The 25,934-nt window shown below is 39.6% G+C and overlaps 1 protein-coding gene across 9 annotated transcripts in view; it reads right to left on the bottom strand.

Annotated features, from left to right (window-relative positions):
* The window catches only part of USP6NL (USP6 N-terminal like), a 231,352-nt gene that overhangs the window by 27,229 nt on the left and 178,189 nt on the right, over positions 1 to 25,934 (bottom strand). For 8 of the 9 annotated variants that reach the window (XM_058681929.1, XM_058681928.1, XM_058681930.1 and 5 more), the window contains 9 exons: positions 25,454 to 25,534; positions 17,742 to 17,849; positions 12,271 to 12,380; positions 10,066 to 10,114; positions 8,420 to 8,540; positions 5,198 to 5,292; positions 4,265 to 4,330; positions 4,071 to 4,170; positions 980 to 1,132 (listed from right to left, as the gene is read on the bottom strand). In XM_058681929.1, coding sequence (XP_058537912.1) covers positions 980 to 1,132; positions 4,071 to 4,170; positions 4,265 to 4,330; positions 5,198 to 5,292; positions 8,420 to 8,540; positions 10,066 to 10,114; positions 12,271 to 12,380; positions 17,742 to 17,849; positions 25,454 to 25,534 — 883 coding nt within the window. Of the gene's footprint in view, positions 1 to 979; positions 1,133 to 4,070; positions 4,171 to 4,264; positions 4,331 to 5,197; positions 5,293 to 8,419; positions 8,541 to 10,065; positions 10,115 to 12,270; positions 12,381 to 17,741; positions 17,850 to 18,510; positions 18,657 to 25,453; positions 25,535 to 25,934 lie in introns of those variants that run through there. The other variant, XM_058681933.1, reaches the window with a different exon arrangement.

The following is a 25,934-nucleotide window of genomic DNA, read 5'->3' as shown; positions in this document are numbered from 1 at the left end:
ACCCTGCAGATAATCTAATAGGAGGTGCTGAAAGCTGTACTGAAATAAGCAAATAAGGGGAGCCTGGGTGGCTCGGTCGGTTGTGCATCTGACTTCGGCTCAGGTCATAATCTCATGGCATGGGTTTGAGCCCTGCATTGGGCTCTGTGCTGACAGCCTGGAGCCTGGAGCCTGCTTCGGATTCTGTGTCTACCTCTCCCTCCCCCTCTACCCCTCCCCCACTTGTGCTCAGTCTCTCTTGCTCTCAAAAATAAATAAAGGGGCATTTCAGTCGGTGAAGCGTCTGACTCTTGATTTTGGCTCAGGTCATGATCTCACTGTTCCTGAGTCAGAGCCCCGCATGGGGCTCTGCACTGACAGGGCCGAGTCTGCTTGGTATTCTGCCTCCCCCTCTCTCTGTCCCTCCCCTGCTTGCTGTCTCTCTCTCTCAAAATAAATAAAAATAAACTTGTAAAAAATTAAAAAAGAAAGAAGCAAATAAATATATTATCCACACAGCAATGTAATGCAAGGAATCCTGGATCAGCAGTCAGAAAACTTGGACTCCAGGGTCAATAATGCCATCTGCTGGTTCTGTAGCTCTGTACATAAGCATTTCAGTATCAATTTCCTCTTCTACAAAATGGATCTTTTACTTTCTCTGCTATTACTTATGGTTTTACAACATGACGTGATGAAAGTAAAGGTCATTGTTTATGTTCAGTTAAAGCACCATGATTACTACTCTTGATCAGTATTATTTGCCACCCAAACCTTCTAAATTTAACTAGGGACAGTACAGTTATTTTACTAGGAGGGGCGGATTTCATTAATGCGTTTGTTTGCTTTTTCTTAAAATAAGCATAATGCCATAAGCAGCTTGCCATCCACAAGTACGCATAATGCTTATGTTCGGAAACAGAAATGGCTTGTGTTCATTGCGCCGTGTTTCCCAACTTTAATTATGATTTAGATATAAAGTGTTTTGAGTATTTCTTACCAGGTTCTGGGAGGTCTAATTTGGCGCGCTTCAGTTCTACCATAGAAATCTGAAGTTGCTCTATTACAAAGTCATCTTCAAAGAAAAAATCCTTTGCCAGGGTTTCCTGAAGAAATTCTACAAGTTCTTCCATGGACAGTTTCATTAGGTGTTCTAAGAAAGAATGAGAGAAACACGAATGCTGCATCAACAGCTGTTTCAGGTTGAGAAGATAATGCATTCTATTCTGGGCTTGTAGTTTTCAAAAAGAGCACAGCATACAGCTTATACATAGCGTTGTAACAATCACTGAAACTCTGTAAGATAAAAATATTTTCTGGGGCACCTGGGTGGCTCAGTAAGTTAAGCATTTGGCTCCTGATTTTGGCTCAGGTAATGATCTCATGGTTCATGAGATCAAGCCCTGCATCTGGCTCTGTGCAGTACCTGTTTGGGATTCTCTCTCTCCCTCCCTCTGTCCCTCCCTTTACTCACAGGCTCCCACACATGCTCTCTTTCTCTATAAACAAACAAACAAACAAACAAACTAACTAACTAACTAACAAACAAACATTTTTCTTTTTCTGACATTAAAGCAGTCACAGAGAAAAGCAGGTACTCTGGGGAGACAGCAGAAGGTAAATTCTGCTAAATACCTTTTCATTGGTTTATTTAAGACTACCCATACCTTAGACGTTAATATTAACCCAGAGCAAGTACTCGTTAGAGACACAGACCAACTAGGATGCCATGAGGGCTTTCTGTTTTATTGTTATGGAGCTCTACCTACCATACACAAACCCATTTCAAGTCTCTATTTTTACTATATCAGAATTTCCAAAAAATCCAGATGATTAATCTTATTTGTATTTCTATGTAAGAAACCAGTTTTGTTAAAAAAAAATTCAAATTTCAGATACAAAGTAGAAAGCAAAAATCAGCTAGGATCCCAAGAGCCACTGCCCTAAAAGCAGATGTGTATACACATGTATCAATTTAAAAAACTGATTATACTTTTGAGTCCATTGGATATAAGTACTATATAATTAGTGTTCTAACACTGGACAGTTAGGTTATTACATTTTTTTTACTATTTAAAACCACTGTGTGATAAACCTCCCATAATCCCATAACAATGTCTCTAAATATTATTAAGGAAATCAAGAAAAAAACAAGAACAAAATCTCAGGGGAGCTGTCACTGAATTCAGGTGCCCAGACACAGTTTTTGAAGTTTTCTGGTGAAGCGACTTCACATGAATCCTGGAGCTTCTGTCTTCCTAACTAATAAAAAACTATAAAGCAGCAGACACGTTTTTTCCAATAGCTATTTAGTCCAATGATAGGATAGGATATAAAGTAATTATTATGCTTCCAGTTTACTTGCCAAGGGTAAAGAAACTTCTCACTTGCCAAAATGAAGCAAGAGTCAAATAAATAAGAGGCGCCTGGGTGGCTCAGTTGGCTAAGCGTCTGACATCGGCTCAGGTCACGATTTAACAGTTCGTGAATTCAAGCCCCGTGTCAGGCTCTACACTGACAGCGTGGAGCCTGGAGCCTGGAGCCTGCTTCAGATTCTCTATCTCCTTTTCTCTTTCTACCCCTCGCCTGCTTGTGCTCTCTCCCTCTCTCTCTCTCTCAAAAACACACACACATTAAAAAAAAAAAAAGTCATACAAATAAAACATAATTTAAGGTGGTGAACAGAGCTATGGAGAAATATAACACCATGTTTCTATTTTCTTGCTGTTTAATGAACACTAAACTAATACATATAAATTTTAATAAAAAGTATACTTTTGTTCCACATCTTAGTTCATGATCCAGAGAGAGAGAAAGGACACAGAGAGGAGAGGAGGGGAGGGAATGAGATGGGGAGGGGGTGGATGGGGTAGGAGAGACTGATTTCCTGTGGCTTTCTGACAGACCCTGAGTCTCGGGACACAGTTCTCTCAGTGCAGCAGTGTGTGAGCTGGAGGAGTGAGGACTGGGTTTAAGGGAAAGGAACCACAGCACTTCTGAATCCCTATCTTTCAGAGTAAACAATACAAACTTGATTTCATTGGGACTTCTCATTTGTATCTAAACTTTGGATAATCCGAAGTCATGTTTTTCAAGTAAGCAATCAAACAATTTTATATTAAAATACCTAACATGTACTTAGAACAATGCCAAGCACAACAGGGGGAAAAAACTTAACAAAACATGACCCCAAGTACTCAATTAGCTTATAGTTTAGGTGGGAGGCTGAACAGATGAATCTTTCAAAAATGACCTAAGAGGGTAGAAGGACCAAAACAGGTGAAACTATGCATGTTTAAGACCTAGGCTTGAGGCACTCTGGGAAGTTCTAAAGCTTCCAGTGACTCTCTTCTCTGCAGTTACAAGAGAAGTTACTATGAGGAGTTATAACTATAAAGGTTGAACAGAGGCTTAAAGATGAATAAGGTTCTTTATATCCATGAAGAAAACTCTCATTTCTCGATTTCTAAAGTAAGGCATAGCATGCCAAATTTATACAGCCCTTGAAATACTGCAACTGAAGACTTTTTAAAGCCTTGTTGCATGTGTGCAACTAGAGACAGTGACTGTACTTGCCCCAGAGACAACGTGGTCAAGTAGACAGATAAGCAGAAGGTTCCCCATCTTTGGTCTATAGCTTAGAGTTGGAGGCTTTTTTCCTGGATGAAAGAAACAATGATGGAAAATGTCCTCTCTCTAGACCTTTGAACTAAGGGCCTGGTCTCTTTGGTCTCTCTCGTCTCTGATTACAAACCTGAGATTCAGACTGATGAAAGGGGTAAGGGAACAAAACTTGGTTGGAATAATATTAATAGTGAAATCGGGACACTGTGTTCCACTGCTTCAGTGTGAAAATGAAACTGAAACAGAAAAACAAATCAAAGACCTCTGTAATGTAATCAGCTACTAGTCATGTGACGGAACCAAGGAAAGCCAATTACCAACCAAACGTGACTTCTTCATGAACTTTCAAGAAATGTTTTAATCCACCACAAAAAGAAAAGGAATTTGAAACTGGGTGGGGAATGAGAAATCAGAGTTAAATCAAGCCTTGATTTTCGTGAAATCCTTATACTTAAACATTTTCTTACTTTTGTGTAATTTTAAGATTGTATAAGACATAGCGGTAAGAACTCGTTCTCCTTCAAAGATGTAGATATCCCATATTCTGAGGTTTAGTGTAAAGGGAGTCTATAATTAAAAACAAAACAGAGATAAGATTAACAGCTCACCCCTCATCTGGTATTTATAATTTTATGATTGGGTTTTGTAAACAAATACTCACACGATCAAGGAAACATTGAAAAAACCATTTCATTGTGTAAAAACTTGTGTAGATTTCTTGAGAATCCTGAAAAAAACAAAGACTTCAAATTTCTGGATTGCAGCAAATGAAATATGACAATCTAATACTAAAAGTTAGGAAGGCTGTTGGGAGGTAGCTGTCAAAACTAAACATAAAACCGTTTCATTCCAAATCTTTTTCATGCTAGAGTATGTCTAGTTTTTTTCTCTTCTTGCTTTCTCTTTCTCCCTCAATTTCACGTTTGGAAATCACCTTACGAATAAATGCTTCGCATACAGGATTGTAATACATTTTGATTCTCTAGAACACATTTTACCGTGAACTATCTCTGCTTCACTAACTCATCGTGTTTTATAGTAGAGTATATATATGGCTCACTAAGGATGTCTGTATGAGCCTTAAAGTAAAAAGCCTCCAAAGTTACAGAGAAATCATATATCTTTAAAAACTATATTATTTGTATATATCATCTGCAAAGAAGTGGTTTGATTCTATGAGTTAGGGCTGTGATGGTTCATCAGTACTCAATTTCACAAATGTTGGGTGTTTGGGTGGCTCAAGTCAGTTGAGTGTCTGACTTTGGCTCAGGTCATGATCTCGTGGCTCGTGAGTTCAAGGCCTGTGTCGGGCTCTGTGCTGAAAGCTTGGAGCCTGCTTCAGATTCTAGGTCTCCCTCTCTTTCTTCCCCTCCCCCACTCACACTCTGTCTCTCTCTCCTTCAAAAATAAACATAAACAACAATTAAATTTCACAAATCTCATGCTCTTCAAACACCTGGCAATGACAAGTGCATAGGAAAGGAACTGGACAACACTGCAAATCAATCAAGTAATTGGGACCAAAGGCTGCACTCAATTCCTCTAGCTTCATTCCTGGTGTAAGTGGGTGTAAGTCAAAGTCATATCTACCTACCAAGTGTTGCTTAAGCTTGGATAGAAATTTATTCAGTATTTTTTCATGATGTTCTTGAAATCTCAAGAGTTTAGGAAAACCTTGAACAAAAAAGCCTAGAATACAAACATAAAAACAGTTTTTCATAAACAGTAACAACAAAAACCCTCTTTTAAAATACAACACACTGTTTCCATTTTTAACTGTCAGCAACAACAAAAATCCAGGAGTTAGTGAGATATTTGTCCTCCCCACCAAGGAAATAATCGTGTATGAGCTCTGGGTAATGAAACTTGTGGTCTAGTAGTTGTTTGCCAGAGATCTCTTATAACCTTGTAAAAATATAAAAGAGGACAATATTTCTGAATTAAAAGGGAAAGTTAGAAATTAAGAAAAGATGAAAAATGAACTGAAGCCATTTATCAGGATTATCTGTTCTCTTAAAGTATCTTAAAGCATATCTTAAATGTGCAAATTTTTAAAAATTTCTTTTTTTTAAATTTTACGTAAAATCAAGTTAGTTAACATATGGTGTAACAACGGTTTCAGGAGTAGAATTTAGTGATTCATCACTTACATACAACACCCAGTGCTCATCCCAACAAGTGCCCTCATTACAGCCCCTCACCCACATAGCCCATCAACCACCCGATACCCCTCGAGGAACCCTTAGTTTGCTCTCTGGATTTAAGCATCCCTTGTGGTTTAAATGTACAAATTTTTTTATAGGTTATTCTAGTCTTAAGGACTTATCATTTTATTTTACTGTCAATATCCTACATAACAAACATTACTTTTTTCAGTCTTACTCTAACAACTTCATTAATATTGTGCTTCCAAAGTTTTTATCATTTTTAATCCTTTCTGTAAGTGATATTTGACACCATCTAAGACATTCTGGCACTATATGATCAACATTCTATCTAACGTTGTAGTTTATCCCATCTGATTATACAATATAATCTGTAAGATTTCTAGGAAGTAACAAATCGTAAATGGTGAATTAGTACTGATTTTGTGTATTTATCTCATGGAACCCTACATGTATGTTTATTTACAAGTTTCCTTTCAGATATTCTACACAATGCATTAGAAAGGAAGTATCCTCAACAGATGCATCATTTCTCCCATTAGTTATTTCCAGTCTGGGCTTTCTGTAACTTTGAAGGATGTTAATAGCTGTGCTCTGTTTTTAAAAAAGAATCCAGAGGAAGGACCTTGTGTTATAGGAACCCTTGTTGCATATTCATGATACATAAGAGCTTCCTAATGCTACTAACATGTTTTATAAACTAAAGAAACTTTGTTTAGCTCTGTCTGCCAGACTTAGTTGATCTTAGAGTCCACCTTTTTTTTTCCCCCCCCAGAGAACATCTGTTTCCAAAAATTAAAACTGTGTTCCTCCAAGAACGCAAGAGACATGCTTTTGGGAAACACTGCTTTATAATCTTTGGGGAAGGACTATTTCTTAACTAATTTTCAGTTTTCTGAGGTATTTGTAAAAATTTCCAGGGATAGAGATTCTATACCTCCCATAGTAACAATTTCCAGGGAAATTAGGTCATAAAAAAAAAAAAATCTATATCTGTGCCACTTTCCTGGTCAATTTGATAAGAATGGGAATTGGAAGAATTTCAAGAAAAGGTCTCATTTTGAAAAAGGCAATGCCCCTCAGCAATAAACACTAGCTCAAGGATGCTAAGATAGCTAACATTTCTTCACTTATTAGTGATATCCCGCATTTGGTGTTTTAAAATCTCATATTCTTCAGCCCTCACTTTATTCTATACATTTCTAAGTGACATCACTATCATACAGGATTTGCAAAGAACCGAGGCAACCTTTAGTTATAAAATTCCATCTGCAGACCTAGAAGCAAATATCTCTAAGTATAAACTTACCCACGATAATGACCTAAGCTGCACAATAAATGCAAACGTTAGGATAGTAAGAATGTTACTTTACAGATTAGACTGGTGACAACTGCTGAAAGTAAGCTATCGGGTATGTTTGAAAGAAAGGACTTCCCTGAACTTGGGCAGTCTTCCACGTGATTACATACTCCTGAGTATGCCTCTGCACATGCCTCTGCACTTCAGCACAGAGGAGCAACGCCAGTCAAAATAAAGATGGATAAGGGACAGTTGTTTTTCTTCTAGATGCCTTTTCAAATGACTGTGTGTTGGATGGCAGTTCAAAATGCTGTATCTTACCTCTTACTTTTGGAGTCTACTGATGGGATACAAAGTGTCCAGAAATAGTTATCAGCAGTAGAAGTAGTAATAGTAGTCATTAAAAAAAAAAAAAAAAAAAAAAAAAAAAAAAAATTCCCTAGGAAAACTGAGGGAGATGGCCGCATGCACACGCGCGCGCGCACACACACACCACAAAATACCTCCATAGAAACCACATGGTAAGAACGTGAGATTTAATAAGCTATAGTCATAATTCTGAAAATGTTAAAATATCACTTTCAACATGTGGCAGGTTCCTCACCACATCAAGCTTACTCACAAATGGAACTTAGATGATCCATTTCTTAGAGGGATTCATGTCAAAAATGTTTTTAATTTGGTATTATCATGGATGGCACTGGGAACATAATTTTGCATTATATGGGCAAATGGCACTTTTACTTCCAAGAGAAGTTGCAATCCAAACTCTCCAAAATCTCTTGTATATGCTTGGCAGATTTAGGAAAAAGGTTATTAAAAACAGTCTTCTAACCTAAGAACCAAAAACTCATGCAAGTTTTGAGGTATTAAATAACAAAGTACCCGCAGCATGTCATCAGCAGCCTTTTACTGTAAAATGGAATCAATTTTATGGCTACAAGAAGCAAAGCACACATCTCACTGAAATGAGAACTGCGTGACAGTCTGAAAGTTCTGGTCAAAAGGCATCTTTTATTTCTCCCGGTAACACAGCTCTTCCTAAACTCCTCCAAACCTAAATTAGCTTCTTCTGACTGGGGGCAAGTGAGGAGAGAATTTCAGAATGCCAACAGTATACCTTGAGGCAAACACAACAGAGATAAACGTGAACAGAAATGTTTAGCAAAGTTCAATAAAGAAGGAGGAAATAAGAAATGACTCACAAACACTAATCACCTGAACAAACTCCCAGACATTAATTTTTTGTCCTTAACCCTAACAAGCATTTCCCAAAGTTTGACTTTGTTTTAATTTACCTTTTTCTCCCTTCCCTGTTTATTGTTTTGTGTAAACTCTGGGGTTTTCTTACCATGCATGGCATGTTTGGGGCCTGAGAATAGTTTGACCAGGGCCCAGAAGGCATCTTCTTCATTCATATACATAAGGAGCAAAGCTGTGATCTGGCTCATCCCCTGACAGTATCCAACTTCCTGAAGACAAATGAGAACAAAGAAACTGGGGGTTTTAAGATCAAATCACATGGATATACACATATAAAAACCTGCCCTACAAAATAATCAGAAAATGCTTAAACACATTAAAGAATCGGCAATTCTACAGATAAAGCCTACAATTTTTACAACACTGAACTATATGCTATAAAAGAATAAATTTGTATTCAAGAATGAATGTAGAAGTGTGGACAAAGTCTAAAGCTGCATGTATTTTTATTATCTCCTATTCAATACCATTATACCTTCTGTAAAGAGTGCTAGGTTTATTTTTCCTTTGTATGTATGATTCTCAGTTCAATACTCCCCCTCTTTGTTCAAATGCTGGCAAATTTCTCTCCTCCTACAGTTTCCAGATTGCTGTCTCTTTTCCTCTGGATTTCCAGGCCTTTATATAGACACATTTTGGGATACCCAACCAGTCTCTGTCCCTTCTCTGAGAATTGCCTACTCTCCCCATACTCCCTGCTTACGATGGGGCCTTAGGGCTTCATGTTTGTGCCACATGAACCAAAGCTGCTGGAGTAGAAGAGGTCACCTGACCCCAGGGGAACAGTTAATTGGCTGCACTGACTAATCCCATACTCTCTCCAGGAGATCTGTAATCAGAGGGTGGAATGCAATTTGAAAGAATAGTCATGTCGACCATTCTGTGGGTGCTATTTTAGCCATGGGAAAAGTGAAAAGTAGGCAAAGAAAGGAATCTGGACAGAGACAGTGGGACAAACAGTTTACAGAGGTAATCAGAGTTACCACATGGCCTCAGAGTGGAAAAGACAGAGAGTATAGCTCTTTTCTCAGTGAAGTCTTCTCACTCTCCCTGTCCAGCTCCAAATTCCATGAGGCCCAACCATTGCTTCATTTCTATGAAATGGCCTTTAATAAACTCTTTAACTTGTCCTAGCTTGAACTTTCTCATAACTGAAACGCTTTACTATAATAGAAATTACACACTCAAGGTTCAAGGTTGTCCTCCTTAGAACCCAGTCAACAAGCATTTATTTAACATCCACACTAGGTTCAACACTAATTTATCTTTCCCCAAATTATTATCTTCCCCTGAGTTATAAATACGTTAAGAACAACATGTTCCATTACCAAAAAGTTTACTTTTAGCCTGCTCCTGGGCTTGGCAAGTAGGTCCATACCCTGAAAGGCAACCTCGGTCCCAGGGGTGGTGAGGAATGTTCAAGGGTCAAGCAAAAATTAATCTGCCCACTGACTCCCTAAACTTCTAGCCCTGCTCATTCTCAGCGCTACTGTGTAAAATAAAAACAAGACAAACAACATCACAAAACAACAAAACAATCCAGAGAAAGAGGGGAAAACGAGAGATTCACTGGCATGCGGTGGTTTTTCCCACTTCAAAGTGGCTCTGTTCTAAGACCCCAGGGTCACCAGAGGAGCCTTGAAAAGACCCACAGAGGCAGGGAGAGCCCCAAGAGTTCCTCCAGTTCCTCAGAATACAGCCCAAAGAGCTGTGGGTGGGTGTGCTCCAACTTACCGTGTTATAAATAGAATATGCAGCAAGAACATGGAATAGGGATTGTTGCCTAGAGAAAAGAGAATTTATATTAAACACAATTTACTTATTTCACCTATTTTTAAAAACACAAACTTAAACAAATAAACAGTTTGCCTCAAAACAGATAATCCAGACGAAATCACTGTTGTAATAAAGAAATGACCCCCAGCTCAAATGTGAACGATAATCTATACAGTCTAAATTCAAGGTTAGAGGACATTCATTCTGATAAAATTGACACCAAAAAACACAAAGGGCTTCACAATCTCTCAAACTTGTTGCCATCCTTCACTGAACTATTCTCACTACAAAATCAACCACATGGGAGCAGCCAGCTTCATAGAACTATGGAGGCCTTGCGAAGCCTGTTACAGTGCCAGCTCAGTACAATACCGTGCAGGGCTGGGGCCACATCACGTGGGAAGCTGTATGTGCTCTCAATAAGCCCCCACTACATGGTGCTGTCTGTCCCACAGCCAGGAACTAGGTTCCAAGATTCAAGCGGCAGAAATGGGGATGGCTCAACCCACTATGATCCCTAGTAGCCCACTAGCAAAATGTTTGCTTCCCATCCCATCAGCCTTACGCGCTGCTGGTCTAGGAGTGATCCCAATGAACTGGTAGTTGAGATTGCCACCCAGCCACTTTGGGCTCCTCAAGCCTCTGAATCACCAGGCGAAGGAGGCTGACTGTACTGGTTGGAGGGGTTGATCCTGGTTACTAAGGAGAAACTGAGTTGCTACTACATAATGGATGTAAGGAAGACTATGTCCAGAACACAGGAGAATACTTAGAGGGTCTCTTAGTATAACCAAACCTTGCGATTGAAGTCAATGGAAAAATACAGCAATCTAATTCAGGCAGGACGGCTAATGGTCCAGAATTAACAGTTAGGTCATCCCACCAGGTAGAGAACCACTACCAGCTGAGGTACTTGCAGAGGACAAAGGGAATATGAAATGTGTAGTGGCACCCAGCCACCACCACGTGCCCAGCCACAGAAATGACGGTTATCACTGTTCTGAGCATTTCTTATTTTGGCATGAGTGTGTGTGTGTGTGTGTGTGTGTGTGTGTGTGTGTGTGTGTGTATACATAAATATATACATTTTAAAATACTTTTGTTTTCCTCCTTCCTTTTCCCTTTTCACCTAATGTATTAGCTATATTAGATATTTAGGTTTTAGAATATCAAAGCAGAAGAGTAACCATCACCGAAGACTTTGCATCCTCTTGTGGGGTAAGGACTAGCATAGTTTCAGTCCTAGGCAAAATCGCGTTAGGCAAAAGTATGGCCTTGTATTTATCTGTATTCGGAAACTGAGTCGACAAGGATACACGGTCACAGTCAGCTTTATGTGTCACCTTGGTTAGGCTACAACTCCCAGTTATTCAAAAGCTAACCTAGGTGTTATTGAAAGAAGGTATTTGGTAGATGCGATTACAATCTATAATCAGCTGACTTTAAGTAGGGGCAATTGTCCTAGATAGTCTGGCTGGGCCTGATTCAATCGGTTGAAAGGTTTTAAGAGCGATGTGAGGCTTCCCTGGAGCAGCTCTTTCTGTGGAAAGCAGCCCGGCTTGTGCTCACGAGTGCCAGCTTGTCCTTTCTGATGGCCTGCCTCCCCATCAGGGGACGTGCCTCGCCAGCCCCCGCTACTGTATAAACCAACTCCTCTCAATAAATCTCTGAATACACACCTCTCACCAGGTTTCGGTTTCTTTTGTTGAACTCTACCTGATCCTGAGGTCAACAAAACTATCCCTCTCGTTCATAAACGGTAGTACTCATTCATTCATCCATTCCTCTTTTTTTGTTTCAGCTATGCTTTGGGGTCAGATTTATAGGGATCTATTTGTCACTGACATGGTTCTCAAAAAGTAACACAATCTCAAATTTCTTTACTAAGATTGTAATAAAAGTAGCTACTGTATTTTTAACCCTTCTTGGATCATAAAATGATTCCTTACCAACTGTATGGCATCTACTATATCAAAGGTTAAAAAATTTCAGTTAACCTAGATCCTAAGTTTCATACAACACAGACCAAACGAGCTTAAACTTTTAGGACATACATCAAAATTATAGTTCATATAAGACATTCTATTTACTCATGTTTTAAGTTAATGAAGACTTTAATAAACACTATTTATAAATGCCATTTATATTTCAAACTTTACTTACTTAACACCATAACGGTCTCTAAACATAATATGGTCCCTAAATGTGCGGTTGACGTCAAGGTCTATTTGTCTGATGTCAGGTGAACAGCCCCGTGCTCTGTGCTTTAATTTCTGGAGAGAAAAAAGAGGGGAAGAAAGCATGTTTTTATGGAAATCAGTTGTTGAAAATAATTCTCATTAAAATAATAAATCAAAGCATAATTCTCATTTAAAAGCTGTTTTCGTTTAGGAAGACCACGCCCATGGCTCACCCACGAAGCCCATGGCTCACCAATGAATGTGAAAAGGCACACAATGAAGAGCTTCCCTCCCACCCACCCACCCCCACCCTCTCCCGACTCGGGTCTCCCTCACACCCATCCTCTCCTCTTCCCACCATCTTCTCTCATTCATCTTAACCATACAGATTTTAATTTTGAAGGAAGAACTTCTCCGAGTTTGCACTGCTCAGACTACGTAAAAGCACTTCACAGCTGGGCCACGCAGTCCATTATGAGTTCTTGTTGCTTTCCAGCACAGTGTTTTTGTTTTCCTTCAAGCTAATCATTGCCTTCTTTCTTGAGTTGCTTCATTTTCTGTTTGCTTGCTGCTAATCCAATCCCAAACTCACTTGAAGCCGCACTGATCTCCTCTGGTGCTGTTGCCGGGGAAAAGGTTCTCTCCCATTTCCACTTCCTGCGGGTGTTCTGCCACAGCCTCCTGTCCAGCTCCAGCCTTGGGCTCCCGGACCTCAGGATGTGCTGCACAGCCGGGGTGTGGGGTGTCCCTTTCACCCTCAGCTGGGCCATCCTTCGCTTGGGTCCCCTGTTTCCTGGGTCTCACATCTTCTTCTTTCTTGGTTTATTCCCTTGTCCTGGAGGGGCACATCCTCCAGTAGCTCCTGTGGAGGGTGTACGGAAGGTAAATTTTTTTGAAACTCTGAATGTCTGATAATTCTACCTCCTTACTTAACTGTCTGGCTGTTTTAGAATTCTAAGCTGGAAACTACTTCTGCTCAAAAGGCACTGCCTTTACTGTCTTCTAGAGCTTCCGGTGTTGCAACTCTAATTCTGGTGTCTTTGTATGAAATCTTTTTCTCTCTAGGAGCTTGTAAGCAGTTTTCTCTCCACATTCTGAAACTTTACATTTCTGTGCTTGATTTGTATCTATTTTTATCCACGGGGTTGGGCACTTGACAGATCTTTTCAATCTTAACAACTCGGACTCCCATCTCTCAGTTCTGAGTAATTTCTTCAGTAACTCCTGTGTCGATTTCCTCAAACCTTCCTGCCGCATTCCCATTTTCTCTTTCTGGAACTCTTGCTATCACAGTGTGGGATCTCCTGGGCTGTCATTCAATTTTCTTATATTTTCTCTATTACTTTCCATCTCTTTGACTTTATCATCTTTCTGGAAAACTCCTTCAATTGTTATTCTCAAACTTCCCTAAAATCTTTCAGTTCTATTTTGATTTTTTGTAATTAATAACTCTCTGTTGTTCTCAAAGGTTCCTTTTAATGCATCCTGTACTTGCTTTACGGATGTAACATCTATTTCAATCCCTCTGAAGATATCTGTGATGGGTTGTTGTTTTTTTTAAGTTTTCTTCTTGCTGTATAGTCTGTTTCTTACAAGTTTTTTTTTCCGTTTGTTCTCGTCTGTCTTTCATGTTAGCTCCTTTCCTCAAACGAACAGAGGTATTTCGTCGTCTGCTTCTATTTAAAAGTACAACACTAGAAGCTGACGGAAAGCTCTGTGTGCGGAGGCGGGGCTTCACCACCGTGTCCTCACTGTAGAGTGACGTGGCTGGGCAGCTCCACTGGGGGGTCCCCCTGAAGCCAGTACGTCTGGGTGTATTTTCTGGGGCTGGGCAGGTCCCCCAGAGAAGTGTCTTCTGGGCTCCCGCCGGGAAGCCAAGCACGTGGCCGCCAACGTTCAGGGAGTACAGGGGGAGAGGCTGGGACGCCCCCAGTGCAGGACGTGCACTCTTCCGTGCCCTGGTCACAGCGGCCCCACCCTCCGCAACGTGTGTGTCCTCTCCAGTCCAGAGGCCTCTGGTTCACTCTCTCCAAACAGCAGACCTCAGCCTTGAGCCAGGGCTGCAGAGGGACCTCGGGGGTCTCACTGCTTCTGCCACCGGACTCTGAACCGCTTCCACTGTTTTCAGCTTCCCTTCCACTCCCAGAGGTACCTGGAGTGGGCAGCTACCAAGCCTTCTGGAGACTCTGAGATATAAATCAGGTTGCGTCTCCCATCTCCCACAGCCAGCCTAGGATCTCATTTTCCCGGGTCTGCTAAGTTTATTAAATGTTTGTCTGAATTCTGGTTTCCAAAAATTGGCAGCATTCTCTCTTCCATTTTCATATTCCTTGCGGGCTTGCTTTTTCAAAAACTGCTGTCAATTTAGTGGCATTTCAGGGAGGAAGGGAGCTACGTGAATATATTTAATCTCCCAAGTTTAACTAGATAAGAGATTAAAATTTATACGAATCTATACTTAACCACGCTTAAGTATAATTAAGCATCTACATACGCTATTATAACTGACTCATTTACCATGTACTGGTGTATATATCTATATCTATCTATATCTGTCTTAACTCCAACGAACACATATAAAAACACAACTGCTAATTCTCGACTTCAGCTAAAAGTAGAAAGAAGTAGGCTATCCGGAATATGAGTGTATGTGTTAAGTGTTTCATGACTATGTGTACTCTTGGGTTCTGAGGCAGGAGCTTGGAGAATGGCAGTTTCTGTAGCTTTTAAAATCATGATGAGTAACCATGGTCTACTTCAAAGTCCTAAATACAGAGGAAGATACTTACAGTACTGTATTAGAATCACACGACCACTAAAATGTTATTGTATACTATCACTGATAAAAGTTGATACCAAAATTTAGTTCAAAAATGATAATCTGTCTATATTTGTTCTTTAATTTTTTTTTAAGGTAATGGGCAAGTAAAGAGGTTTCAATTATCATTCTACAGGCCTCCTGGCAAAAACTGAGAAGTCTAAAGACAGAAAGAAATGTTTGATAGGACATGATAAAATAGTTCAAAGGCAGAAAAACACCCAAATATGTCTGTAGTATTACTTTCTCTATAGGACAAGGAAATGCAACATAAAAAGGCCTCAAGACAGAAGCAAATCCCAGTTAAGTAGTAAAAAAAAGGAACGGGTCAGAAAGATGATGTCATTGCCTGTTTACACACAAGAGTACAGAATACAGGAAATCAAGCATATTTCTTACCTCAGTGCAAGGAGGGAAAGCAGCTTCTTGGTTATCTCTGGGACTGGGTGGCTGAGACCCAGGAGTGTCAACAATAATACAAAACACACGTTTCATTTCAAAGAAATCGGATCTAATGACCCTATAAACCTGAAGGTGGAAGAACGGCAGAAAGCATTTATGTGCAAACTCGGGATATCCCTGTGTGTTGGGCCAACAAGATTATGACGCCTGTAGGTGAGGCTGAGAAGGCCCTAGGTGAGGCAGTTAACCGCGACGGACTGAACCGCCGGCCGTGAGACCGATCACGGACACAAGAGAGGCGGATGACACTGAGGTGCAACTGAAAGAATAGGAGGAAGTGGTAGACAAGAGCGCCAGCTCAGGAGCCAGGGACCATCTCACCCACCTGAGAAAAATCTCAGCAGTTCGACTCCTAGTGAAGTTCCAACCTGAAGAGGGCAGTTCACACCATCTTTGGAGAAGGGAGAGTAGGAAGGAATGGGAAAGGAAGAAGATCAAGTAATGATGCCGGGAACACTCAGAGTCAAAAGAGGAACTGATGGCAGTGTTCGAAAGGGATGGAAGTACTGACGGGCCAGTCATTTCCTCTGTGGTTGCTATCGTACAACTGGCACGTACTGAATGGATCTCTCGTGTGAGCCAGTGCCCGGATCATTTTATGCCACAGAGAAAACGTCTAAAAGCACTGAAAGCACCGTGCTGCTACCAGTACCTGTGCTGGGTCGAACAGGGCCCCCTCCCCAAATTCACACCTATCCAGAACCTGGAAATGTGACCTGATTTGGGGACTAGGGTCTTTGCAAATGTCATCAAGTTAAGATGAGACCATCCTGGATTAGGATGGACCCCAATTCCAGTACCTGGCGTCCTTATCAGGTGGGACACACAGATGTGCACAGGGAGAAGGCCACGTGAAGAGGAGGTGGAGACGAGGGATGTGGCTGCGGGCCCAGGCGTGCCCGGGGGGCACCGGCAATCCCCGCAGCGAGGAGGGGGCAGGAAGGAGTGTCCCCGAGCCTGAAGAGAAACCCTGGGCCCACCAACACCCTGACGTCAGACTTCTCTCCTCCCGAAGTGAGACAGAAGACACTGCCGCTGTGCTGAGCCACTCAGTTTGTGGCACTCTGTGGCAGCCCAAGGAAACGAATGGAGCGGGCGAAGGAAGAGGAACCGTGTTCTCTCACTAACTCAACCAAAATTTAATGAGCACTACTACGTAGCCAGGCACACTGTTCTAGGGGCTGGGGTTACATTCTGTATGTTTTCTCAGACATCACTTTCAATACTGGCTCTAAAACTATGGTACTAAAAGCAAATTATCTTATCAACAGGCTAAAATAATTTGAAACTCTAAAATCCTAAGACATAAACCCATAGTCCGGGTAGGGCCCAAATAGCAAATTTAAAAAATGTTTCAGACACACAAAATAAGTAACTCTTTAAAATTAACCATTTTTTTTTCTTTCATCTTGATAAAATTTCACACACACACACACACACACACTATATGAAAAAGAAAAGAAAGTATCAAGAGTATTCCGAAGCTCCCTTTATGATTGGTACTGGGTTTAAATTATAAATAATTTTCCTGTTAGCCATTGTATTCTACTTTAATTTATTCCATTTATTTACATTTTCTGAGGAATATATTTCAGAGTGATTTTTAGGTATGTTTCCTATTCCTTTCAAACACTGATATAAAAGGTAGGTTTAGAAAGGGTATTGAAGGAATGACTAGACAAATTTAACACATTAGCTAGTTTAAGGGAAGTGTTACTCATCACGGAGTCAAAAGTTGGACTTTTTATTAATAAATAACAAAACTGGGAAATACCTACTAATCTTGGAGGCAAACTTTTTTCTCATGCCCAGAAGCAAACAGTCAAGCACACACAGGCAGCTGTTGAATAACGGTAGTCCCACAGCCGTCTTCCCACCATGTCCATGAGGGGGAACCGTAGATCTCTTTAGTGACACCACACTGCCAGAGGGCAGCTGCGATGAGGGGTTAGTCCGTTTTCCTCACGAATATGCCCCAACACTGATCATTTCAAGTACACGAAAAGCACTTGATACTGACCGACTGATATAGAAAATAACATGTTCTTAGAAAACTCAATGTACTGTAATTTTAATATAACTTCAAATGACATGAATATCTTACATCACCTTGAAAGCAAAAGGAAATGGGTTTTACTTTTCAATTTCAAAACAAGTTAGCTGTAGATACTCACACGATAAAGGTCTCTTGTTTCTTCTTTCATTTTAGGGATCTCCAGAAGTAGAGCCCAGACTTCACCTCTGAGCTGGAGTGGGATTCCTTTGTAAATTCTCCTATGAAACTTATTAAAAGAAACATAAATTGAAGGTTACAAATGACCAAATCTTAGATTGATCCCTCAAATCAAACTAATTAATATCTGTCAGTCCTTTGTTTTCAAAGTATCCATGACAAATGATACATTTTGACATGGCACACTTGGATCCTATCATCTCTCCTCTTTGGATAGTGATGGAGACATACACAGAAAGAAGTCACAAGTAAGAAGGTGGTAATAGGACTAGTACATTTCAGTATTTTCATGCCATTACAAAGGCACCCCTCATACAAAATGAAAGCATAATCAGTGCTCTTTTTTAAGGTGTGAGCACGATTTACACATTCCCTGTTGATATAATTAACTAGTTATGTACTTTCTTCCTTTTCCCCCGTTCGTCTAAAAGGCTCCAAATAACAAAAAGGTCGCCTTGTCCCACAAGTGTTTTCATGGCGTGTAAATACTGGAACCCCCAATATCTTTTCCTGCAGCAACCCCTCTCTGGGGCTCTCCAGAATGTGTCAACATAACATATCCTGTTATCTTCGGCTAACTCCACCCTCAATCTTCAGTTCTCTCCCTGACTCCTGGCCTCCCTGTCTCTCCCCTCCAACCCACCACCCCCCCTCCCTGCCTCTCCCTTTTCCCTCTCCTCTTTTCAATTTTGGTAGCTCTTCAGGAATACCTTGCCACCACCTTTGAACGAAATGAAGAATAAATCATCAGTTTCATCAACTCTTTGGGTCCTTGTACACTTCTATCACTCTACGAATCTTAAGACTGTATACACTTCGCCACCTTCTTGAGATTGTCTCTTTTTTTTCCTCAAGGCTAACTATTCAAAATAACATACAAATCTATTGTGGTCATTACAAAGTTGTGCATAATAAAACCTGAAACTTTAAAGTAAATGTCCAAACAAGGAAATGATTAAACAAATCGTGGCAGAAATCTTAAGGAGTAAGGTAAGAATAGGTACATAATTACCTTTACGATCAAAATAATCTATGTTAATAGTATGGCTAAGAAAATAAGATGTAAGTTCTAACTGAAATGCTGACAAGTTATGAACTAATAAGCAGAGTTTCAACTCCTACTACATACTACCTAGTTTTGGGAAACTAATGCTTTAGTAACAAAGTCATGATGTAGCTTTATGAAACCGATTGCATGGTTTAAAATGAGTAACACTGTAGAACTTTTATTGTGAAACAGCGAATGTTATGAAGTTGGTTCATTAGGCAAATTCCGTATGTAATTTCAGCTTTGTTCTCCTGGTATGAACACGCTACGCCTCAAATGTGAAATTTCAGCAGACAGTGACTAGAATCATCCATGTGTTAACTCACACAGTCACTCTAACCGCAAGCATATATATATGGAAAGATTTTGTGTAAACTAGACTCTGCTACTTGGAGCTTTCCCAGGTACTGAACATTAACCACCATTAATTGTAAACTGGGTGTGGTTTAAAAGAACAGTGAATTTAAGATTTACTTTCCTAAAGAAAGTGTGCCATCTACATTCATTCCAAAGCTGTAATATGTATTATTACACTTTTTAAAGGAGTACCACCCACTAAAAGTATTTTCAAATTATCTGCTACATTTGTGAAGATGCTGTACTGTAAGCATCAGGTATGAATATCAGAAGGTGTGGAAATTACTGCAAATGTGAAAAGGAAAATTTCAATAGTCAAGTGGAAGATGATGGCAGGTAAACAGTAACTTCGGTGGACTCGAATCTCCATTAGGCTGATGTTTTCAATGAATAAAAAAATAAGAGTTCCTACATGTATTTCTCAAACTACGTGACCTGAAAAGACTTTAGACATTATTTTACTGTTTTCATTCAACAACTATATATAAATGTCCATTTTTCATCTTACAGTAAATCTAAAATTAAAACAAAAAAGACAGCTTGATTTCTTCCTTTCAAGACAGATGGCTTTTCTCTCTTATTGTACTGATCACATTCTCCAGTATAATGCTAAACAGCAAGGGATGAGAGTAAATATCAGGTCTTCTTACTGATCTTGGGGGAAAAAAATTTACTCTTTCACCATGACAGTCTGATGTCAGCAACAGTTTTGTAGACGCCCTTGATCGTGTCAGAGAAGTTTCCTTGCATTCTGACTTAACTGAGAGTTTTTATCAGGAATGGATATTTGATTTGTTAAATGCCTTTTCTACACCTATTCAGATGAAGTGTTTTTTTTTTTGTTTTAGTTTTTTAATATATGTTGAATTACTTGAACTGATGTTCAGATGCTAAACTAACTTTGTATTCCTCAGATAAACCCCATTTGGTCATGATTTGATGTGCTAACAAAAAAAAAAAAAATCAAGGGATGATTATATCAAGAAGAAATAAGAGAGACACTTCAGGTTAGAAAGAAAAAATTAATGATCCCAATGCTACTCCAGAATTAAAATGAAAAACGAGGCACAACTTTTACTGAGCATTTACTATGTCCAGGAAACTATTTTAAGTTATTTATAGATGTTTCTCCCATTTAATCACATCAACAACTGTTATTATCCCAATTTTCTAGGTGGTGATAGTGAATCACAAAGAAGATAAATAATATGCCCAAGACACACACAAGATATCACCGCCTTTTAGCAAAAGATAATGATTTTACATTTTATAAAAAACAAAGACCATCTTTCCAAGACCACAATGCATGTAGCTAGTAGCCACCGTTCCGCTCAAGTGAATTTACTAAGATACATGGATCAGAAAATATTAAAGAAATCCAAGAGCAGAAAGCATTAAAATGATGATAGTGAAACTGTACTTAAAAGGTAAGCATAACATACATAGTTCTCACCTCACCATGTCATACACCTGAAACGAACCTAACATTGTATGTCAGCTACACTTCAATTAAAAAGCTCAAAAGAAATATAAAAAGGGATGCATCTGGAATTCAAGCTTTAGGAGGTAATGAAGTAAAGCATGTAAACAAAGTCACATATATCAGGAAAAATTACCTTATGAGACCCTAAAATAAATAAACTGTGCTTATTGTTTTTCAAATACTTGCACTGTTACATCACAGACTGACATTATGGCAACATATTTTTTTCATCACAAATTTTCAACTATCATAGAAATTTTGGAAATTTTGTAAAACAAAGTAGGAATTATATCAAGTACAACAGTTACTAATAAAATTTGCTTATTCTCCAGAACGGTAGCCCAGTTCACATTTGTTGAGAATCTTTTAACTGGCAAACTAGTATCTCGTACTGGCTCTAACAGTCTGTAAAGGAGGCAAAGCAAGTGCATCTCCCCTTTAAGTGCTGGGAGACCAGGGCCCAGAGAAATGGGTGCTGAGGTCAAAGAACTTCATCTTCTTACTCCTACTCCAGGCCACTTCCGGCAAATCACACTGCCTCGCAAGAGATCACAGCTTTCAATTAAGTAGTAGACTTCAGCACAAGGTGATAGCTGTGCGTTCCAATTCATAAATGAGTATCGTTCATTCTAAAAAGAAACTTTGTAGTGACTGCCTGCTTTGTGGCCAGCACTCACTAGGTACTATGGCCATGAACATGAAAAAGTTCCTCGGAACTCAGCGTGTAGCAGTGAAAATAATTATGTAAACAGATAATTACAGCACCAGCCGGCACTCCTTTATTATCGAATAAAGTCACATCTAGTACTTGCTACAGAGCTGTCACACCCTGATGGGAGATGTTGTGACAGAGACAGACTCAGAGGGGGCCAGGGTGGGAAAAGGAGAACGGTAGGCATGCAGGGGTGGTTAGTCCTCATGTCAAAGGGAAAACCAGAAAAAGTTTAGGAATAAAGGTGTTGAGGTGAGGGCAGTGAATCTGCTGTGGTGGTCACTTCTTATCGGTCCCGCAACAGTGGCTCTCATCTTGAGACTGTATCAGAGATACCGTAACGGAGGAAGGGAGGCATGAACTGTACATGACAGAGTTAGGAAGATCAATACTGAAGGACACACAGAGATGTGCCAGGAAGGGGAAATGTGGGTGGAGATGACGGGGAGGAGTATAATCAATCAAATAACAATAACAACTTTAATAATAAAAGTCACGCTACGATTTTCAGATTATTTATTAGGAGGCAGCATATGTGTTTCTATATCAACTTATTTCTTAAAATATTATCACGTTCCTAAAGAGGGAGATACTATTATCATCCCCGTTTCATGGATGAGAAAATTAAGGTGCAGAAAAGTAAAGTAACTAACTCTAAGTCCTAAAACTAATCAACTAACCAACTAAAGAACTGAAATTCAGTTAGTCCAACTTCAGAAACCACAGTTTTAACAACCACGATTTAGAGTGTCTATATGTTGGATGTAAACAACATTTTAATATTCCAATTTGAAAAGTACTACCTTTAGAACTGTTAGAAATTTATTTAATGGATATGATACATCAAACCTTAAAGAAAAAATAAAGTAAGGTTCCCTGAAATCTACTTTTGCTTCCAGTATCTTTGTTTCCTTGCCAACACAATCAAGTAGGCTATTTCAGTCACACAAATCCTCTTAAAAATCCATCAACTGAAAAACAACCCATCAACTGACTTAACATGTTCAATACTTCTTTCTAACCTTAGTGGTTTGAAAATAGTGATGAATGTGCCGATCCACATCATCATGGCGGCCAGTGAGTCAACTTTTCAGCCCACCAAACACGGCTCAGTTTGGGGGACGTGCAAAACCGCAAGTGTATACCATGAAACCGAAGCTCACTCTGCTGGTCTCTTTACTGCCTCTCCATTTTCTCTCAGCTTCCCTGCTCCATTAGCGCCTTCATCTCTGCCTCCAGAGAGGCAGGAGTCCCTCAGGTCCGGATCTAAAAAGTTATTTGTTTTTCTTTTAAGTTTATTCACTGATTTTGAGAGGGACAGAGGGAGGGGTAGATAGAGGGAGAGAGAGAACCCGAAGCAGGTTCTATGCTGTCAGTGCAGCGCGATCCGTGATACCACGACCCGAGCTGAGATCAAGAGTCAAGCGCTTACACGACTGAGTCACCCAGGAGCCCCTGGATCTAAAACAGCTTTAAACCATACACAAGACCCTACTGCATCTTATAACCGTGTTCTACTTCCTCGGACCTTTTGCTGACAAACACCAATAGGGAAAGCCAACATAGAAGATGATACAACAAATGAACCGTTGAGTCTGGACGTGGGATCTCCTGCTTGCGACTAACAAGCTGTGTGACCTTGAGGAATTTATTTATAAACTTTGTGCCTCCATTTTCCCATTGTACAATAAAATGCTAATGTAAGGTCCATTCAGTTATTTGACTTTAAAAAAAAATAACAAGTGTATCTTTCGTAGGTACTCAGCTGTGACACAACTTAGACACAATTACATCACAACTAATTACATCGTAATGTCTCCACTTAACAGAGATAACTTTGGGGCACCTGGGTAGCTCAGTCGGTGTCCGACTCTTGATACGGGCTCAGGGCTGATCTTGCGGTTGTGGGATTGAGCCCCACGTCAGACTCCCTGCTCAGCTTGGGATTCTCTCTCTCTCTCACTCTCTCCCTCCCCTGCTCATGCTCACTTGCTCTCTCTCAAAACAAATAAACTTAAAAAAAAAAACAACAAACCAGAGATAACTGCATTTAGTAGACTATATTTTTAAAACCCAATACTATTTAACACTGGCACAGTGAAAACAGAGAGACAGTGTTCACGCTGAGAACACACAAGCAACACAAACAACCTGAATGGAAAGTCTTCCATTAAAGCTTGGATTCTTAACAACTCCATCCAATATTCTCTATCACAGCTGTATTTTTTTTTCAACGTTTTTTATTTATTTTTGGGACAGAGAGAGACAGAGCATGAACGGGGGAGGGGCAGAGAGAGAGGGAGACACAGAATCGGAAACAGGCTCCAGGCTCCGAGCCATCAGCCCAGAGCCTGACGCGGGGCTCGAACTCACAGACTGCGAGATCGTGACCTGGCTGAAGTCGGACGCTTAACCGACTGCGCCACCCAGGCGCCCCTCACAGCTGTATTTTTACTTCAAGATATTTTTAGAAATTTCTTCGTATTACCATTACATAAGTAAGGAATCTGTGGAGAGAAAACGTATACCTCCTCTTGGAAGAGAAGAAAAATACGTGCTTTTTTTTTTTTTTTTTTTGCCTCAGTACAATTTAAAACTAGGTATGAACTAAAAGCAGCGATTCTTTTAAGAAGGTACATTTTGTTTCACATCAAATTGGACCATATATATCATCAAATAGTTCCAGCATTATAGCTGTGGGAAAGGGCTTTAAAATTACGCATCAAAGGAAACAGTTCTGTTAAAATCTCTCTTCCTGGGAACTACATTAGCCAGAGTTGCTGTCAGAATAATAGCCTAGTAGAATTGCTTATTTTTACACAGGCTTACATACTTTCATAGATATATGTATACTAAAGAAGAACATTAAGCCGTATAATTCTACAAATATTTTGCAGGACTGAATGGGAGATGAAAGGCAGGTGCCGTGTGTCAACATGTACCCTGTCATCACCACTTGAGCAATCTTTCCACAAGGACATGAGGTAAAGTAGGTGCCAACTTTGGGCCAGTATGAGCGACAGCATGATAAGGAACAAGGGCACAGATGTTATACCTCACATTCTACTCTAAACTGATTCCTCTCAAAAAACATCTTTGAGTTCCAACCTAATACTAAAGCAACAGTTAATAAAATCGACAATCCCAAAATGAACTTACACCTGATGAAAATAAAATAATAAAAGAGTCTAAGAGACTTTAAGTAAGGGTATTTAGGATGCTCAAAAAGAAAAGGGACATTAGTCCTGTGAGATGCCCTATGACAAAAAGATTTCCACCATCTAATAAGTTTCACTCAATTTAAGGTCCCTCAAGGTGTGGTCCCCCTACCACATGTTATAATAAAGACTCTGAGGAGTCCTGTAATAAAGGACTTAACTTTGCTGAACTTTGGCTCGTTCTGATATTCCCAACTTTATTTAACCAGAGAGCCCTTTTCTCATTAAAAAACCAGAGAGCCCTTTTCTCTACCACCATGAATTTCACAGCTTCCCAATGCATAAAGACTTTTGTGAGGAGACTGGGGGTGATACTAAATAGATGTGTGTGTTGTTTTAATTGGTTTAAAACTTAGCACCAACCATACAGGGCAAAAAGATTTCAGGGGAGATTTGCTAGAAGCTTTTGAAAAGGAGATTGCTCCTGCTTCAGGGAAAGCTGTGCGAGGCCAGCCCTCTTCCTGAGCAGTGTGACATGTGGATATGAAGCCTGGAACTACTGCAATGATTTTGATCACACAGGGGAGCCAACCTCAAGATAAAGCTGACAGTGCAGAAGTCAGAGAAGAGAGAGGGAAAGAAACTAAGTCATAGGCAACGCAATGGAGAGTCTGAAGCAAATCACTCCTGAAACCATCCTACCTCTACACTGTCCAGTACATTCTCTTAACTAGACATTCTGTTACAACATAAATACTCCTAATTTACTAAATTAAGTTACAGTGAAATTTTTAACAAGAATATGAATACTCCTATCATTTAAGAAAAGCTTTTATTAGGAAAATCCACATTCAATTTGTATAGTATCAGATAGAAATAACATTATTTTAATTACCTTTTCAGTGTTCTTATATTTTTCCCATCCTTTTAGCATTTTCAACCACTTAGTCGTTCTTTCAATTTCCAGTTGTTTTTGCTAAAATGAAATTGAAATCCAATGTTACTGTTTAAGGCTTCTGTACTTACAAATTACCAAAAAAATTACAAGATAAAAAAAATGCTGCTTAACAATGACAAAAACTACCAAAAAAGTTAAACTCTTAGATAGCAAATATACTTTCTAACTCTAAGAAGTTAGATAATTGATTATAGTTGTAGCAATAGTATCCCATAGCTAAAGACAGGTAAAGAGAAAGGAATCGTTTAAATTTTCCAATGCTTTTAAATTAATTGCTGAAAATACTATGTATTCTACAAAACTAAACCAAAAGGACATTTTTAGTTACTTTGCAATATGTTTTATGCAGCCACAACAACAACTACAACAAAAAGACCTTCAAAATTCAATTCTCCTCTGTTACATTTTACTGAATTCT

Source organism: Neofelis nebulosa, chromosome 8 (genome assembly GCF_028018385.1).
Source record: "Neofelis nebulosa isolate mNeoNeb1 chromosome 8, mNeoNeb1.pri, whole genome shotgun sequence".
Classification (NCBI taxonomy): domain Eukaryota; kingdom Metazoa; phylum Chordata; class Mammalia; order Carnivora; family Felidae; genus Neofelis; species Neofelis nebulosa.
Note: the sequence above shows the minus strand (reverse complement) of the source record. Positions and strands in the feature narration are given on the sequence as shown.